We start from the raw sequence: 19,431 nt of genomic DNA on the forward strand, positions 1-19,431 counted from the left end.
ACTCTGGCCTCAGCTCACTCCCCTTTCAGCCACTCCCAAGCCACCAGTTGAAACTAACATATCGGTGCCATATCAGATTGGCGCCAATAAAAAGAAAATGAACATTATCAGCTATCGGCTTTTTTGGCTGGTGTAGCCAATAGTGTACTGATAAATACAATATACCTTGTGGCCAAGGCCCCCAGATGCCATGTGTGTGCATGCAGTAGCATGAGCTGCATGAGCAGGAGTGGTGAGCACTGACTGGGGTTGGTGACCACCTGCAGACGCCTCCGGCAGCAGTGGCAACAGCAGCTGTGGGGATCACAGACTGCCCACAAACGCTACCAGCAGTGTCGGCGGCAGGGTGGAGAGCGGCGACTGCCCTCAGGCGCTGCTGATTGTAGTGGGTGTACATGCACCCCCTACACGTCACCCCTGCTTTGGCTCAAACGCTGCCATCACCATTAAGCACTGGGACACTGATTCCCTGGATAAGCTGCCTGCAGCTCTATCCTGCTTCCTACCCCGGCATCCCATTCACTGCCCTGGCTGGGCAGTGCCCCCAGCTCCATCCCCTGGTTCTGTCCCACTCTCTGCCTCCCACAGACTTACCTGCAAGGTGCTGCTCTGCATGCTGCTGGGCTGTGCTCCTGTAAGTCAGCTATCGGATCGGCTAATATGCCTGGTTACCGGTATTGGCCAAGAAAATCTCTGCTAGTGCACCCCTGTAGTTGAAACTGTAATCAAGGAGTGAGCCTTCTGGGAAACACAAACTAGGCCCCCTCTGGGTCTAAACATAAACAATGACTGCCTGCCTGCATAAAAAGCTTCCCCTTAACCCAGGTAATAGTCCCCTGTAGAGCATCAGCACCCTGTTTGCCTTCCACAAGATAGTGCCAGTGCCAGTGCCAGCTAAGAGAGCTACATTTTCCTTGCTCTGGAACTCTTGCTTCAGCAGCCTCCAGGGTCAGACTAACTCAGCACAGCACTGCATAGGCTGGGGACCCTTTATGGCCATTGTTCTGCAGAATAGCTGGTGGCACATTTGGATTTCCACCCTCCAGTCCCCAGTCAGCCCAAGTGGAGCCCCACCAAATCTGGGGTTCCGGAGGAGGCTACATGACAGTTATTCTCTGACTAAGTGGGTACAAAAAAGCTATAAGCTCAGGGTAAATTCATCCCACAGCATGGCATTGGGTTTAGACAGGCTCAGAGAGCATTCAGATGGTTTATACCATTGTTCCAGAACTGTGTTGGCTCACTAGTACTGTAGGCAGGGAGAACCCTAGAATGGCCCTAGCAGGGGAGGATCTAGCTTTGTCTCTAACTCTGCTCAGACCAGGTCTGAGGGGTCTCACCTACGTGGAAAATTCTTTGTATGGCACAATACTCAAAATATTGATTGTAATTCCGGTGGGTCTTCCTCCTGCTTCAGCAATAGAGATCAATTGCAGTGAACAGATAGTGTAGGCAGAGTCTCTGAGCAAGAGCTGCACAATTACCAGATCTCCTACTTATTACTTTTTATTAATCACTCTGACTTGACTTGGGCAGAACCAGACTACAGTTTTTGCAGACCATAAAAAACAGTTTGTACCATATTGTGAAAATCTGCCATTGTAGCCAGGTGTGACTTTGGTCAGCTCTCATGATTTTATCACAAGTACATGATATTTACTGCTTTGTCTTAAAACCCCAGCTCCTGAAGTCCTATGATTATGTGAGAATCTCATTTTTCCCCTAAAAAAGCAGCAGTTTCTAGCCTGTGAACTTGTGAAGAAAAACATGATCCCCTAAAGGCTCAAAAACCAGAAGGCAAAGAAATGGACCCAACGTTGCTTAACCAATCTCATGATTTTTGGGGGCCTAGCTCATTTTCTGAATGCTGGGGGTCCACAACAGCACTGCATCCTATGTCTGTGACTATCCTCATCTCAGCTGCTGCCTTTGCCATCAATTCATGCAGGTGCACTGATGCTGAGCTGTCTCTTATTCCACATGTGTTTGTGGCAATTGCTGGTGAGGTACAGCTCAGCATGGGTAGCAAAACTAAGTCCAAAGTGCAGATTATTCTCCAACATATCCGCCTATTATTTGAATGGATTAACTGACCAGTGAAGAAGGTGCTATGGTGATATATTGGTCACTAGCGTGATGTAGTTAGCTAACAATGTGGTTGATTTGCCTTCTGCTAACATGCAGGTAACAGGCCTATGAGGAGCACTTAATCACCATTCGCAAAACAAAAACAGTCAAAGCAGAAGTGGGTGGTGTCCCTCAGAAGCAGGTGTGTCCTACCCCAGGTCCTCAGTTCTGAGCGCTTTGTTCTCCAGCATGACAGCTGTTCAGAGGGCTGCTTGTCTGAAAGGAAGCTAACTAACCCCAGTTTCCTTCAATCAATTTTTGGGTTCCTTTGAGACCTAATGATCAGAAAGGTTCTTTTTGCCCAGTGGTGGCTCTGGGTTGGAATCTGGTGTGCCATTTGGCACAGCCCCTCCCTAGTCCTGGGTGATGGAACTGTCTGCGAGACTCCCCAGCAGTATTTCATTGATGTAGCTTAGCGTGGTGTTGCTGAAGACTGTATTGAGGTGATCCACACCATGCATCTCAAAGATACGCACTTTCTGCTTCTGTTGGCTCCGCCATCGCTTGCACAGCTCCATGCTGCGGGTGCTGACGGTATCATCCCCATCACCATAGATCATATCAATGGGATCCTCATATGGGAAGCGCCAATCATATATGTAGGTCTCCACTGTTGGGAAGCCAGTGCCATAGAGGCAGTATACCTTCACACCGGGAGCGGGCAGCCCTTTCAGGAGATCCTTTGTGTCTTCCCACATGTACCAGCCATCCTCTAAGTTGACATCAGTGAAGTAACGCTTGTAATCCTGGTAGGTATAGTTGAAGGATGGTGTGGAGATGAAGACATGTGTTTCAGGCCAGGCCAGGTTGGTTGGGAACATCCAGGGGCTGGTGGTGCTCATGCGCTGCTCCTCGCGCAGTTTAATATTGGTTATCAGTGGGATGCCTTGGTTATCTCCTGCAATTCATACAGGGACACATCAAGAAACAACACAGGCAAAATGAATGTTCCTTGTCCCAAGAATCCTAAAATGCTGTACAGAGTGTACATGCATGAACTGCTGCACCCAGCACCAGCATAAAGGCCCCTGTATGATGAGGCACAGCAGGTGCTCAGCAGATGCTCAGCAATGTTGCACAGGAATTCAGGGCAGATGAAGAGAAATATTGCATCATCTAAACCCTATTATCCAAATGGTGGAACACCCATCAGCACAGCCCCACCTCGCCCCCAGCACCCTGTGGCATAGCATCAGCACAGACTCTGAACGGATAGCACCACTTCCTGAGACACCTAAGCCACCCTCTGTAACACAGCATCCTCTAGCACTGTGATGATGAACTACTGGGGTCAACACTGACTGTGAGAGGACAGTTCTTACCGATCAGGGTTCAAATTACACTCCGACTCTTTGTGGGGATCTGAGGTGGTGGCAGCCAGAAGCTGGGAGGGGCCGCCACTGCCTCCTGAGCTGCTTAGAAAGGCGCGGGGTGGGCCATGGGCTCTCATCTCTTATGACTCAACCCCCGCCTGCCCCCCCCCCCCCCAAATCCCTGTACTTTGAACCCTGATACTGAGTCATCCGCAACACCCCCTGTAGTACAGCCCCTCTAATGCTGCACTAAAATACTGGAGTAAGCACCAACTGTTAGGAGCAGCAGTCTCTACAATTGCCAATATTACTTCCAACAACCTCTCTGCTGCCTCTGCTCTTGCTTCTCCATGTTCAACTACAAGTGTGCATGTGTGTGTTGGGGGGACAGAGAAGAAGGGAAGGGGAGAACAGCGTTTCTGCTGGAGGTGGTGATTGCCCCCAGGCCAATAAGGTCATGGTGGTCTCCTGAGTGGGACCCAGGTGATGGGGAAAACTCCCAGGAGAGCAGTTTGCAGACCCCCTGACCACCCTTAACCAGTCTCACAGAAAAGATGGGAATGGGGAGATGAATGTCAAGAGGGCATCACCCACCAGAGGCAAGGACACGCATGGACTTGACAGCTCCCCCCCACGGGGCACCTAGAGAAATAAAGCCTGCAATGTTTCGGTCTTTCCAGGCCTGGGACTGATGGAGCAGGAAGTAGAGGATGTTGATGTTCCCCAGGCTGTGTCCAATCAGGTAGACCCGATCCTGGTAAGTGTCATGCATCTCTTCGATCATTGCCTTCAGTTTCTGGAAGTACTCATCCTGCTGATCTGTAAAGGGAAAGGTACAGCAGTTCATGGTCACCATGTCTCCTGTCAAGGGAACCATGGCTTCCAGGACCCTATATATCAGCAATCTCACTAGCACCCACCACAGAAAACCACATGCAAATGCCAAGTCTGGGCCACCTGGCTGGAAGGACAAGAAATAAATGCCACTGGAAGTACTCACACAGGGCCCTTACATGGGGCCCATCCTCCTCACAGGGTGCCCTTCCTTCCTGTAGATGATTATATTTTCTCTCATCCCCTGCTCTTCTCCAAACTACCTGTTCCTTGAACCAAGACTCCATCCTAGGCATGGGTCTCTCTATAAGGCAAACATGCAGTGGGCCCCCGCCTCCTCCCGTCCTGAATATCTGGGCTGAGGTTGAGGCTGGCCTTCACGCTGCACTTACGGGGCCCAAACCTCCAGTCATAGGGAGCTGCCCGCACCGTCTTGTCTCGCACATAGCCATTGTTCACCAAGTGCTGCACAAGGGTGTGCATATAACCTAGAGAAAGAGAAAAAGAGAATAGAAGTTGGGGAAACTTAGGGAGAGGTGGCAGGGTGCATGGTCTCTTAGAGAGAGAGAGATCATTCAGGGGCTTGGGGAACGTGTCCCTTCCCCTATTACCTGGTACCTGGTATTGTGGCTGTGAGCAGGCTCCTGTCTGGGGTACCCTGTGTCTGGGACCCTCCTATCAAAGGTACTGGCTGAGGTTATTCTGAAGATTGTTCAGTGGGATGGAAAGCAGACCCCTCACACCATAGGTTACCTGTGCCTAGACATGTCACAGCCCTGCGTGGCTCTCTCCTCTCCAACAGGGGTGTTATGGAGCTCCTGCATCTTGACCCTCTACATCCCACCCTGGGTCAAGGAGATAAAGGGTTGAAATCCTTCCCAGGTGTACAAGGCTCCATGGAGTGTTCCATTTACCAGACCTAGTTGAATCCCATAGCTGTAGGCACTCCTGGCCTACCACAAGGATGCCAGGTGCAGAATTAACACCCTGGGGAGGCCCCTCCAGTCCATGGTGATGCCTTTCATGGACTCCTTTCTACAAGATCAAATCCCCTCACCTGCTACCTTGTTTTCATCCAGGTATTCCACAGAGTAGGTCTTGCCGAAGCCAGGGGCACGGATGTGTACACCAGGAGCGCTGGATATTTTCCGGGTGGTACGGTTGTACACCACTCTGCAGTGACAGGAGGGAAGATGGCAGAAGAACAAATCCACCATCATCAAGGCTCAGAGGGCAGCAACAGAGACTTCTTGGGCTTGTCTATGCTGTGAGTGCAATGTGTCCCAGGGAACATGGGGATGAGGACACCCCGCCCACCCAAGTTGTATGATGTATTCCAGAGTTGGAAGTTTGCCAGCCAAGCTGCGGCTGGACTCATTTCCAGTGCCCTTGTCCTGTGGCACCCCATCTCATTGTCCATGAATGTGGCTTCTATATCTGAGATAATAATTAGTCTATAAACAGGCCTTCATCTAGGAAGATCTTGGGCTGGGTCTGAGTGGTTCACCCCTTGAACACCAGGAATGTCAAATCATGGTGCGCCCCTTATTTATCCCTTAACCCTACATATCTAAGTATGAATTTGATTTGATCTCTGCCTGACTCCTATATTTCTCTAATGCAAACTGAATGAGGCCGAGGACAGGCTCCCAGCTTCAGTAATGTAGCTGATGACATCATTATTATAATAGAAAGAGGTGTCAAGGAAAAGGCAATCCAAGATCATGATGCCAAGCTGTGACAACCCCTAAACAGGTTTGGGGAAAAAAAAGATTAGGCTAAATGCAGATAGGTTGAACCTGAAGCTTACTAAAATTCCCTACACTGGACATCTGTTTACTTTTGAAAGACTCCAGCCAGACTCAGAGAAACTAAGAGTGATAAGGATATTACTAGATTAAAGGGTGATTTGTGAGGATGGCCAAACACCTCTTCTCAGATAGTGTGCATACCTTTCAAAAGCTTCAGATAGTTAACCCACAATGATAAAATATAGGAATGGTTGGTCATAGGCCCAGGAACAAGAATTCAAATGAGTAAAAAAACCCATAAATGCCTGTGGTATCACTCCCATTAGAAGCAAAAGAAGCAGCAGCTATCTGCTAAAGGCACCTCTTCTGCTGCAGAAACAGTATCTGTCTTTACTGAGGGCATGGATAACTTCAATCCTATTGGTCATATTCAACTCCATTGTAAGGTATTGACCCTTGCATATTGCTTCATTGCATTTCTGGTGGTTTAGTCTCCCAGGCAGAAAGAACAGAAGTGCTGTCCTAGGTCAGAGTAATGGTCTGTCTAGCCCAGTATTCTGTGTGGCAAAAATGGATACTACAGAAGCAGAGCATTATCCTGGATATCCCTAGAATGATTTATCCCTTGTTCAGTATGCTCCCTGGGATTTACTATTATTGGTTTAGAGATGGCAAAAGAAAAATCTCGAACCTTTCTACTCCATAGCCATTAACAGATCCATCATCCAAGAATTTATCTAGTTGCTTTTTGAACCTGGATATGCTATCTGCCTCTACCACCTTCTGTGGCAATAAATTCCACAAGATACCTGCACATTGCCTTAAAAAATACTTTCTTTTGTTAGTTTAAAACCTGTAATCTACTATTTCAGCAGGTGATCCCTAGTTCTAGTATTCTGGGACTTGGTGAACAACAGTTCCCTGTTCACTTGGTTCACACCCATCAAGATTTTATAGAACTCTTTCAGATCCCCCCTCAGCCTTCTTCTTTCTAAACTGAAGAGTCCTAGCCTCATTAGTCTCCCCTGCTAATGCAACTCCTCCATGCCCCTGATAATTTTGGTTGCCCTTCTCTGTACCTTTTTTATTTCTACTATATCCTTTTGGAGATGTGGGGGCCAGAACTGCACACAGGATTCAAGATGTGGGTGCACCTTGGATTTGTTCTTTGGGGTTTTTTCGGTTCTCTTCTAATGATGCTCAACATTTTATTGGCTTTTCTGGTTAACAGAGCACACTGAGATGTTTTTAGTGAACTATCTACAATGACACCAAAGTTTTTCCCTGAGTCATAACAGCTAGCTCAGAACCCAGTACAGGTTTCCCTCAATTTATATGGGTTCTATTTATGTGAATTTGTTCTTATGCAATGACCCTTTATATACACGAAATTTGTTATATGTGAGGTAAATTCGCTCTTATGCAATCAGCCTAGGCGCGCTACCCCTCCCCGAAGCAGGTAAGTCTGTGAGTCTGTGAGGGGAGGGGACAGGGCTGTGTGTGGAGGGGAAGGGGAAGGGGAGTGGAAAGGGGTGAGGAGAGGGGAAAGAGCTGTCGGGTCAGAGCCCCACTCACCCCAGCCCCTGCTGCAACGGCCCTGGGAGTGGCCGAAGCCAGCTGCCTGCAGCCGCTGGGCTGCACCATGCCCCGAATCACACAGCTCAGCACAGCCCAGTGGCTGCAAGCAGGCAGTGTCCACCATTCCCTGGGGCTGCAGCAGGGGTGAGTGGCAGCTTGCAGCAGGATGAGAGCAGGCTGGGCCTGGCAGCTGCACCGGGCTCTTCCCGGCGCTCAGGGTAGGCTGCAGTGATGGGAGGGGGGGCTGCTACCACCCCAAAATTCGCCATAGTCCCCCCAGCACTGCCACTGAGCTCTGGGAAGAGCCCCAGCCTGCAGCAGCCACCAGCCCCAGCTTGCTCTCGTCTCACTGCAGGCTGCCACCTGCCCCTGCTGCAGCCCCAGGAACGGTGGACGCTGCTGGCTTGCAGCCTCTGGGCTGCACCACGCCGAGGGATTTGGGGAATGGTGCCCCAGGGAAAGCGGAGCTCTGGGTGGTTTGGGAAACAGTGCAACCCAGTGGCTACAGGCAGTTGGCATCAGCTGCTCCTGGGGATGCTGCAGCAGGGGCTGTGGTGAGTGAGAAGTGGGGCAGTGGGGTGAGTGGAAAGAAGTGGGATGAGTGTGGCTGCCACCTGCCCCAAGTGCCGGGAAGAGCCCAGTGCCACCCCTGCTGCAGCTCCAGGAGCAGTAGATGCTGCCTGCTTGCAGCTGCTGGACTGCCCCACACATCTCTCCCTGCCCCTTCCCTAGCCCCAGCCTCACTCCCTCCCTCCCTCACCACTGTGGGAACACATTCCTATCTGTTCCACTGTAAACTGGGTTCACTTTATGCAAATTCGATTTATACGCCTTTCTCCGGGAATGCATCTGCTGCATAAATCGAGGGAAACCTGTACTGTGTATGTATAGTTGAGGTTATTTTACCCCAGATGCATTTACATTTGTCAGCATTGTCTGTGCCATTTATGGGCAGAGGCTGCCATGGCCAAAGCTCCCAGGGGTGGATCCAGAGGGGTGGGGAGTGCAGTGGTGCAGTTGCATCCCCCCTCTTTGACTCCTGCTCCACCCAAGCTTTAAAACCAAATGCCTGGGAGGGGCAGCAGCATTTCTATTCAGGCAGGGCTGAAGGAGTTAATTGACTTCATGGATCATTATCATCTCCCTGATTTCTGCTCATTTCTCTTCACTCCACAGCTGTTAATGACCCTCTACCCTTTCTAATGGTCTTGACCACTATTCAAAGGATCTTTTCTTCTGCAATTTTGTTGTTTGTTAGCCATTCCCAGTAGTGTCTATCCTCTGTTTCACAGCCCTGCAGACTATTTTTAGCTCTAGCTAAAAACTGTAACTCAGATGTGGTAATTTTAAGTCAGGTGAGTGACAGTGAAATATTGGATGCACTATGCAAGCACCCAAGATGCTCAGGAAGGCTAGATTTATGAATCTAAATAAGAGATATACATTTAACTATAATGACCACAGGACTAACGACACACTATCTCTTAACTATTTTGACTTTTTCTGCCTAGTTTGTTGTGTTTCTTAAAACTTCATATATAATCTAGTATTATATAATAGAGACTCTCCCTCTGCTTGAAGAAGGGTGTTTGTACCCAAAAGCTTGCAAAGAAAAATGTTCCAGCTATTTAGTTGGTCTAATAAAAGATATCACATTTACCCAAAGAACCTTGCCTGCATATATAATCTAGGAAAGTAGTGCACATCCAAAAGTTATATTTGTTTTTTCTTTGATCTTATACCCCTAGCATATCAGTAAAGTTTCTAGTTCCCCTTTAACCAGAGAAAAAGATGTGTTGTGTTATATGCAGTGTTGTGCCACACTATCTACACCTCCCTTTTCAAAAGCTTAGATCTGCCCATGACGGTTCCTACCTAGAGATGCCTACCTTGGGGATATCTCTATTCCTGCCTAGATTTGTGTCACATACTCAATGCACACAGGGAATACTAATAAACTTCTGCCTTACTTGAGACAGCTGCTGTCCTAGGAGGTACTGCCTACCAGGGCTTATTGACCCTGACTGAAGATGCATTCTCATTAGTATGGACTGGGCTCTGGGGTGCCACGTGAGCCCAGCAGTGTGAGCATAGAGAGGGCTTGATGGTGATAGATGGGGTTGAGGAAACTATTGAGTGGGGGCTGTGGGGATCTGTATTTCTAGGCCTCACTCAAAGTCCACTGCAGGTGACCCAAGGACTCTAGGTGTCCTGTGGTCTATAGGTCCAACTCAGATAGAAATGAGTAAAGAGAGAGGTCTCTGTTATGTCTTCTGGGGATTCCCCTGGAGAGCTCTGGGACAGAGTGGAGCTGGCGGGGTGGGGAATACAGGGCAAGTACCTGGTGTTGTCAATCCAGCAATCAAAGCCCAGTGGCAAGAACATGTTAAGGCTGATGTAGATAGGGAAGTAGTCATCAGTTTTGCGGTAGCACATCCAGTTCACCACTTCTGGTTTGTCCAGCTTCGCCTCCAGCTGGTTCCCAAGGCATCCAGGCACTGCCAGGCACCCACAGACAGAGAGGAAATGGCCAGTCAAATCCCAGCTCCCAGTATAGGAGGTTCCCACATTCTGCTATGTGGGGTGTGCATGGCTGCACTCACTGCACAGTAAACCTGAAGCACATGATTATGCAGGGAACACTTTCAGGGACTTAATGGAGCTTCCCTTAGGCTTCAGAAGAGTGGACAATGCCAGAAGATCTGAACCATCCCTACTGAAGTCATATTGCTGTAGAACTCTTGCTGGGACTCCATGGATCTACCCTGGAAGAGCAGGGGCTGCCCCATCCCTGCCTGAATGAGGCAGGGTTGAGTTCAGGCTAGGACTCCACTCCACTGGTTGTGTAGAGGCCCATGGATTACCCCAAACCTAGGGCTTGCCTGCACACAGGTTGCACCAGTGTAACTGCACCACAGCAGACACCAAATGTAGACATGTCTCTCTACAGTGGACCTCCTTGTCCAACTGCTCAGCAAAGGGAAGAGGCTCTGATTGTTCTCAACACTGCTCTCCAAACACCTTTTGTTCCCTTCTCATCTTCCTGATCTAAAGTCAGATCTAAAGTGGCACTGTGAATGGCACTTAGTGCCACATATGCATCTAACTTTAGTGGATAAGTACCACTTAGCTGCTCAGAGGTTAAGTTGGATTTGGGCTCAAGAGTTCTCCCACTTGGGCTGTCATTGACATTTGCATTCACAGAACAAACCTCTTCCCCTTCAACTGGAGGAGATTAGCAGATGAGGCCTCCCAGGGAAGGCCCAGCCTTGATCCGCACACTCCAGAAACTGGTCAAGGCACTCAGCCTGTGTTCTTTAGAAGCCTTTGGCCTAAGAGTGACATGCCAACATCTCACAGATACTACCTGGCTGCATTTGCAAAGAGCTCTCTAAATGCCCTGGCATCCTTCGGCTCTCAGAGCTATGGGCCCATGAAGTACTGACTCACATGACTATCCAATTGCTCAGGAAACTGGGGAAGTGCCTGGCTTAGCCAGCTGGCAGTGTGGGTGTGAACATACCTGCATCCTATGCTTCTAAATAGACCCACACTTAAAGCCCGCAAGTGGGCAGGAGGAAAGGTGTCACTGATAACTCAGCTTGCATTAGCAGGCTAGGTGCTTCTCTGCCACTTCTGACAACCCCACTTCATGCCACAAGGGAAACAGCAGTAACATAAATTTTGCTGTGCTCTGTATGAGAACCCTGAGAGCCACTGTTGGGAAGTCCCTTGCATGCAGGAAGCCCCAGGAAGATTTTCTGGTTGCAATAGTACCATTTTAAACCCAATCAGCTGCCCATGCTCCAGAAGAACTCCCAAATCCTGCCTGTGAGAATAGATTCTGGCCAGGGGAGACTGGAACCCAGAGAATGGAAATAATTTCTTCCTCCACCTCCCATCCCATTAATCAGTCAGGGGAAGAGCCCAGCTTCAAGTCTGCAGCCTTGAACCTAACCCCCATTTATGGGCATCATATTACTGACCCAACATCCAGTTTCTTTTCATGAGAGGCCCAGCCCTGGGGCTGCAGGGTTGAAGGACGTTGGCAGAACTGAAAGCAGGGCAGGCTTAGCCAAAAGCTATTGAGCTGGAGGCTTTTGGCAAGGGCTGAGATCTGGACTGGAGTTGCTAGAGACTGCATCTGGGCATGAGAAGCACAGTGGAGCTATGTGTGGACTGTGTGTAAAATATGTTGCTGCCTGTTCTGGATTCCTGCTAACACTCTCCGTCCTTCATTGTCCTAAGCACTTAAACCCCTCACACATGTAGGACGAGCACACTGTCACTTTAAAAAGGATACTAGATAATTATTAAGGGGATTCCTGGCTGGGACTGTAGAGGTTATCACTGAGCTCAAGGGCATTGGGGATGTCGGAACTGCCAGTGCCCCTGACAGAGCAGGGGGGCAATCGGCCTTATTCATTGACAAGAAGAATAGGGAAGGCCTGGAGTCCAGAGCTTGGCCATGCGCCCCCAGCATACAGCTAGCTATTTTAAAGGTTTGCTGCTGGCAAAGAATGGTTAGTACTGACACAGGGTTTCACTGCTGGCACAGACCGTCCTGGCAGGTTTGGGATGCTGAAGTAACAAGGTCATTTTGCAGCAGGAGTCTAGGGACACTAAATCTGGCAGAGGAGGGCATGAGGTCAGAGACTTCTCTGGAATTGGTGAGAATCCAGTGCTCCAGACACTGTCAGTTCAAATCAGTTCAGCACCAACCAGGCCCTACTTCTGCCCCTCCCTGAGCTGCCATTGGGGGTGATAGGGACAAAAGTAAAGTCTTTCCCATCTAGAGTGTGGCTGCCACAGGAAAGGCAATGCCCTAGGTGGCTTAGCCCACTGAGCACCCTGGGAGACCCAGGGGAACTGCTGGTCTGTGCCATAGGGAGGTAGTGGGTATGGGTGGGTTGGGTTTCCTGGCTCCATCAGCAAGCAAGGAATCCAGAGATGGAGCCTGAAGGTGAAGTGTTAGGGTACAGATGCAGCTCTGGAGTTTGTGGGAGTCTCAAATGGAGGGTCTGGGAAGCCACTGGGAAGGCTGTTAGGGATCAAAGGAGAAGCCAGTTCAGAAGGGGCAGGAGGGCAGTAGCCCTGGGAAGGCTCAGGGTAAGGGGTAGAGGGAAAGCAATGAGGGAGACCTGTCCTGTTCTTGACCCCTGGCTCAGATGAAGCCAGCTCAGGGCATGGTACAGCTAGGACACATAGTCCTGTGTTTTTACAAGTCTCCTGCTTGCCTGCCCAGCCCAGCTGGAGGGAGAGGCTATGTGCTAAAGGCACAAGAGATGCTGCCCTTTCTTAGTGATGTCCCTCTGCGTGTCTCCAGCAGTCAGTGTGTGCAGCCCCTTGGCTACTCAAATGATTTTTCCTCAGATTAAAAGACAATCCCTGCCTCGCTAGAGCCCCTGCAGGGAATTTCACCCATCTTGGCCCAGCCCAGTGAGTCAGAGGAGGAGATGGCTAGGACTGCAGACATTTTAGTGTCAAGGGTATGGCTGAGGGGTAAAGGAAAGGTCCAAGGGGCATGGATGTGAACCAAGCCTCTGGGAAACGTGGGGCAAAAGCAATAAACATCTCCACATGGATGAAATGTTGGCACATCAGTGCACATGCCACAGACAGTTGGCCCCTGGGGGGAGATGAGATGGTCCTGAGGTGGGGCTGTGGGATACATGGTCATGGGTTGGTGTCTTTCTCCTTACACCCTGATTGCAGACTCAGATGGTTATCTCCACACCAATGCTAGCCCTGCTTTGCTGGGTTAGAGTTGGGAATCAGCAAACACAGGCCCTCCCTGCTGGGCATGTGGGCCAGACAAACAAGGCAAAGTCCAAAGGCCAGAGTGAGAACAAATAATGCAGCTGCTTCCAAGAGAAATGCCAACTCTGGCTCTTCAGGGTGACATGGTCATGCACATGCTGCTAAGTCTGGCTTCCTTGGAAGACCTAGGCAATGTTTTTTCCAGGCTGATGGATGAATGAAGCTATGGTTAAGAGAAGCACATACCAAGAAAATTGAAGAGCAGCGATGTAACATTTTTGTCACTGTGCATGGCATTAGTGACCCAAGAACTGTATCCTGTGCCCAGTCACAGGGCCTGAACTTCAGAAAGGATAATGCAAACTTTAAAAAAGAGCTAGAAGAATGAGTAAAAACCAGAGAGCCTGTCTGCTGGGGAGAGACTCCAGGGTCTCAGCTTATTCAGCTTGTCACAAAAAAGGCTAAGAGGGAACCTGAGTATGAAGTGTGAACAGATGATTTCTGTTAGCCAAGGGCTCTTAGTTTTATAGACAAAGTCAGAACAAAAGATCGATAAAACTCAAACCGGACAAATTGTGACTGAGATAAGGAGGGGCCCACTTCAGTTCATGCAGGGAGTTAATGCCCTAGACCTGTAGTATCCATAGCAGAGCTCTCTGTTGAGGCAGCTGGGGTTGCAGCTACTCCAATAACATTCCTGTGCAAGTCTGCCAGGCCTCCTTGTTCCCGAGGCTTTGTCTCTCTCCCTGAGTCTGTCCTAGATAATTCAGCTCCTTCAGCACCTCATGTTAGTGAAGAATCATAAATAGCACAAAATGAACTTGGTCAGTTGGAGAATTCAGCTCCAGTTTGGCAGACCCCAATCTCCTCTGTTTAGCCCTGCTGCCTTTCAGACAGAGTGTGCCAAATCTATGTGCTTGGCTGAGCTGTCTTAAATTGCCCTACCCTCTCACTAAAGCACAAAGCAGGAATGAACCCAGGAGCCCTGATAACCAGTAGTTTGCTGTTTCTAAGCAATAACTGGTTAACTTGCTGGCCAGGTAAGAATCAATTTCCCCTTCAGTGGCTGCTCTGCATGGGAGCTGTTGCTTACACCTTTGGCTCAAATGTAAGGTTGCTGGGGAAGGGGCATGATATCTGAGGTGGCAAACCCTGACTGTCTGTGTTGGAATTTCTGCTACTCTGAAGAGGAAACTTGTTGATTCAAGGCACAAAGTGCAAACTTTTCTTCCGAAGAGCTGGACAGTTAAACACAGACACAGAGTCTGTCAGGTGTGCCATCAGGGATGAAAACAAAACAGCTGTTGTTCAGCCCTGTCAAGCAGATCATTTCCTTACAACATGCTGGCTGAGCTGAAGGGTAGAGGTAGGATGGACCTGGTGGTAAGGGCAAGGCCTGGGATGCAGGAAGACAAGGATCGGTTCCCTGTTCCATTACTGGGCCCGCTTGGGCAAAGCACTTAGCTCTGTGTGTCAGCTCCCTGTCCCCCAACAGCCTTGGAGGGATAATGGAAGGAGGGGATGGGACAGTACTAAGTACAGGTCAGGAATAGGCACAAGTTAGCTACAGTGTGAATATGAGAAGGTGACAAACACACCCACAAGAAATCCTCCCAGTTCTTCCCAGCCCTGTGGAGCTATGTGAGGGGAAGTGATTCTCTTTGAGAAGCCCTGAATTAGCGAATGAAGCAAACCTTTATGAGAGTTGTTGTGACAGTTCTTGGCCTGTTCCATCTCCCCCCAAGCTTTAGATCAGGAGCTCCTGCGCTTGACTGGGATGGGCAGCCTGCCCTGCTATCCTTCCTACTGGGCCCTGGGCTCTGTGCATGCCAGCTGGCTCCACAGCCTCCGAGTCACAGTCATGTTTGCTGTTACATAGGCAGCATGCATGCAAGGGGGCTGTTGGGGTAAAAGCATGGAAGCTCCATGTCCATTACACATGCCCTCCCCTCCCCTCCACAATTGCTTGGCTTTCACTAGAACAGTCACGGCCACCTTTGATTTCTTCCCCTGCCCTGCCTATCCAATTGTAGTTGGTAGCTGGCAAGACACCTCAAGGCAGAGTCACTCAACTAAGTAAGCCCAGGTCTGCGTCTCCTACCACCCTCCCCTCCACCCAGTGCACAACGCAGCCCCTTCCTTTGACCCCCAACTGGGAACCAGCGCCAGCCAGCACAGAATGAAACTGTGTAGAAGAGCATGGGGGTGTTGTGGCTTCAGGTGTGTGCATGACCTTACCTAGTATCACAGGTGGGGTGCTGTTGGAGGGGGTTGCCTGTGGAGTGTCGGTGGGTGGGAAGAGCACGTTGAGGAGCCAGAACGAGGCGGCAGGCTGCAGAAGATGCAGCAGTGTGAATGAGAGCAGCTGTGTCCTGACGCTTGTGCTCCCCATTGCAAGTCCAGCCAGGATTCCTCCAGAGCTTCCGAACAAACAACCTCTTATTTTACCAGGCCAGCAGGTCAGGCTAAAAATCAGCCAGAGGGAAGGGGAGGAGGGAGTAGGGAGATGGCTATGACGGGGAGGGAGCAAAAGGGGAGGGCAGAGTGACTGAGAAGGACCAGCTAAACTAATGATCCACCCCCTGCACACGCAGCCCTCAGTGCATCCTGGGTTCTCAGCAGCCCATGAAAGAAGGCCCTGGTGTCTTTGGGCTCCTGCAAGTGGAGACCCCCAAGAATTGGGTGGGGGCTGCAGGGGAAAGCCCCCTGCCTCCCTACTGAGGTGGGCGGCTGCAATGCGGAGCTGGTTCATAATGTAGCACATTGGCTGGCCTGGCGTGTGGAATCATGGCTCCCTGCAGTGGCCAAACACAGCAACTGTCCACCTGGTCACATCTCAGGGCTGAAGGCCATCGTTCCTGCAGCTGTGTGGAGTTCAGTCAGTGACCAGGGATGTTAACAGCCTGCTGCTGATACCGCTAACTCTGCTACCTCAAGTGACAGGTGGCTCTGGTGTCCAATGGAGAAGGTTGTTCCAGTCCCACATCTCTGGTTTTAGTTCTCTGTTTAAAATGCCTGAACAAACATTCCCTAAGAAAGAATTACATTTAAGACCTTATTGTGGCCTTCCATTGTGTCTGCATCATGCTAGTGTCTCTAACTACATGCACAGGATGGGCCAGGCTCAGGAAGTAAAATGCAGTCTGAAAAATGCAGGCAACACGTCCCTACTCTGCAGGCCAGTTGTGAAGATACAGGCATTAGTGGGGTGAGGCACTCAGACACTACAGCGATGCGCTCAGTAAAGAAGCCCACACTGGCACAAATACTCTTTAGCCAGTCCAGAGACTGCATAGAGCCAATAAGGTGGGGGTTGCACATCAAATAATGAGAAAAAACGTAGCGAACAGCTGCCTCAGTCCATGAGCACTTTTTATCTGGTGCACTGAATGAGGCAGGGTCCTGTGGCAAACACAGCTAATGTTGGTGTAGTTAAACAAGGCATTGTAATGTAAACATAGGGGACTGGATTCAAGTTGCACAGAAAATCCCTGTCTCAGGCTTTGCAACCATAGTGCTCATTTCATAGTTTCATAGCAGCTAGGGTCAGGAGGGACCTGAACAGCTCATCTAGCCTGACCCCCTGCCACAGGCAGGAATGAATGCTGGGTTCACAAGACCCCAGACAGGTGATCATCCAACCTCCTCTTGAATTTGCCCAAGGTAGGGGCGAGGACCACTTCCCTGGGAAGTTGGTTCCAGATTTTGGCCACCCTAACTGTAAAATATTGCCTTCTGATCTCTAACCTAAACCTATTATCCATCAGCTTATTACCATTGTTCCTCGTCACCCCAGGTGGTGCTGGGGAGAAAAGAGCTCTGCCTATTTGCTGTTGATCTCCCCTGATGAGCTTGTAGGCAGCCACCAGGTCCCCCCTCAACCTCCTCTTGCTGAGGCTGAACAGGTTCAGGTCCTTCAGTCTCCCCTCGTAAGGCCTGTCCTGCTGCCCTCTCACCAAGCGGGTGGCCCTCCTCTGAACCCTCTCCAGGCTAGCCACATCCCTTTTGAAGTGTGGTGCCCAGTACTGGATGCAGTACTCCAACTGCAGCCTGACCAAAGTCGCATAGAGGGGGAGTATCACCTCTGGTTTCAAGCAGACAAGGTTCCTTGGGTGAATTTGATATCTTTTATTAGACCAACCCAAATGGTTGGAGAATAGTTATTAAGCAAGCTTTCGGGTTCAAAAACCCTTCGTCAGGCTAAGGAAGCTGCAGCAGTTGCTGTGTGCTCATCCAGGAAGAGCTGCAGCTTCCTTAGCCTGACGAAGGGTTTTTGAACCCGAAAGCTTGCTTAATAACTATTCTCCAACCATTTGGGTTGGTCTAATAAAAGATATCAAATTCACCCAAGGAACCTTGTCTGCCTGTATCCTTAGACCAACACGGCTACAACCTAAACCCCTGGTTTCAAGCAGTCATTTCTGTGGAAACTGCAAGGAATATAAACTATAGCCTCTACATACTACATTGTATGTGTGTACATGTGTTTGTAGCATGTAGAGGCTTTCATTGGGACCTGGAAGCCTTGGCACTGTTTGAAAACAGAGAGCCAGAGAGACTCACTTCCCAAAGAATTTTCAGTCTAAATTGGAACAAAACAGTGGTCCCATGTTCTCATAGAAAGATACCTCCTGCTTGGTGGTGAGCGCTGAAGGCAAAAAGGATCCATTTATCATGAGTGTCCAGAAATGTAGACCTGTGTAATAACTCAGTGGGAATAATATTAATAGCATATATAGTGTATATTGATAAGCGCTGTCTGATGAGTGGAGGGTGCAACAGTATGCTATGCTATTCATGCTGTGTTTCTTTCATCAAGTGATTTCATATTCCCTAGGTAGTAATCCCGAAATGAAACACTTTGTGATTAATAATTGAATGCTGTTCTGTCTCCACAGACACATGTTTTCATAATCAGAAGGTAAAGGAGAATCATTCTGTCAGATTGGGCACACAAGTTATTTCAGGTATCTAGGACAGACGACACGTTGCCTGTGAAGCCGTTCAGATACAGCAGGCTTTTTGGTTATGTAAGACTATGGTGCAGTGGATAAGGTGCCTCACAAAGTTCGGACCATGGTGAGTCACTGAGAGCCTAATGTCCGATGTTAGACTGAAAGCTCAGGATACAACTCACTCACAAAGGAATTTCCCTTTGTGAGTGTGCAGGGCCTTAAAGTCATAGACTACATAAGTCCAGTTCCCTCAGCCGCTTCTCAGAAGTTATGTGCCCCAACCCCTGAACCATTTTCATTGCTCTCCACTGGACTCTCTCCAACTTGTCTACATCCTTTCTATAGTGGGGTCCCAAACCTGGATGCAATACTCCAGATGTGACCTCACCAGTGCTGAATAGAGGGGACTAATTACTACCCTCAATCTGCTGGCAATGCTCCTACTAATGCAGCTCAGTATGCTGTTAGCCTTCTTGGCAACAAGGGCACAATGCTGACTCATATCCATTTTATTGTCCATTGTAACCCCCAGGTCCTTTACTGCAGAGCTGCTGCTTAGCCAGTCAGTACCCGGGCTGTAGCGGTGCATGGAATTCTTCCATCTTAAGTGCAGGACGTTGCACTTGTCCTTGTTGAACCTCATGAGATTTTTTTTGGCCCAATCCTCCAATTTGTCTAGGTCAGTCCGAATCCTAGACCTACCCCCCTGCGTATCTACTACACTCCTCCATCTTGGTGTCACCTGTGAACTTGCTGAGGGTGCATTCTATGCCATCTTCCAGGTCACTGATGAAGACATTGAACAAAACCAGTCCCAGGACTGACCCCTGGGGCACTCCATTTGATACTGGCTGCCACCTAGACATTGAGCCATTGATTACTACCTGCTGAGCCTGACAATCCAGCCATCTTTCCATCCACCTTAAAGTCTGTTAATCCAGTCAAAGTGTTGCACCTCACACTCCCTTCCTAGAGCTAGGAAATATTCTGTAGTGAAGGCTCCTGATTAGTTTAGAGAAATCTGTGGGTTCATGCTTTAGCACAAATTTGCAGAAAGTGGAGGTGGGAGGAGGAGCTCCCCAGCCCAATTACTCTGGGCAAAAGAGACAGAAA

The 19,431-nt window shown here is 49.4% G+C and overlaps 1 protein-coding gene across 1 annotated transcript; it reads right to left on the bottom strand.

Moving 5' to 3' along the window:
- Positions 1-1,490: 1,490 nt before the first annotated feature.
- LCAT (lecithin-cholesterol acyltransferase) lies at positions 1,491-15,923 on the bottom strand. Its single transcript, XM_006271447.4, has 6 exons — positions 15,602-15,923; positions 9,945-10,101; positions 5,332-5,447; positions 4,667-4,762; positions 4,035-4,259; positions 1,491-3,025 (listed from the first exon to the last, which is right to left on the bottom strand). The coding sequence occupies exons 1-6, from the start codon at positions 15,753-15,755 to the stop codon at positions 2,481-2,483; spliced, it is 1,293 nt and encodes a 430-aa protein (XP_006271509.1). The 5' UTR covers positions 15,756-15,923; the 3' UTR covers positions 1,491-2,480.
- Between the last annotated feature and the right edge of the window lie 3,508 nt (positions 15,924-19,431).

This window comes from Alligator mississippiensis, chromosome 10 (assembly GCF_030867095.1).
Source record: "Alligator mississippiensis isolate rAllMis1 chromosome 10, rAllMis1, whole genome shotgun sequence".
NCBI lineage: Eukaryota > Metazoa > Chordata > Crocodylia > Alligatoridae > Alligator > Alligator mississippiensis.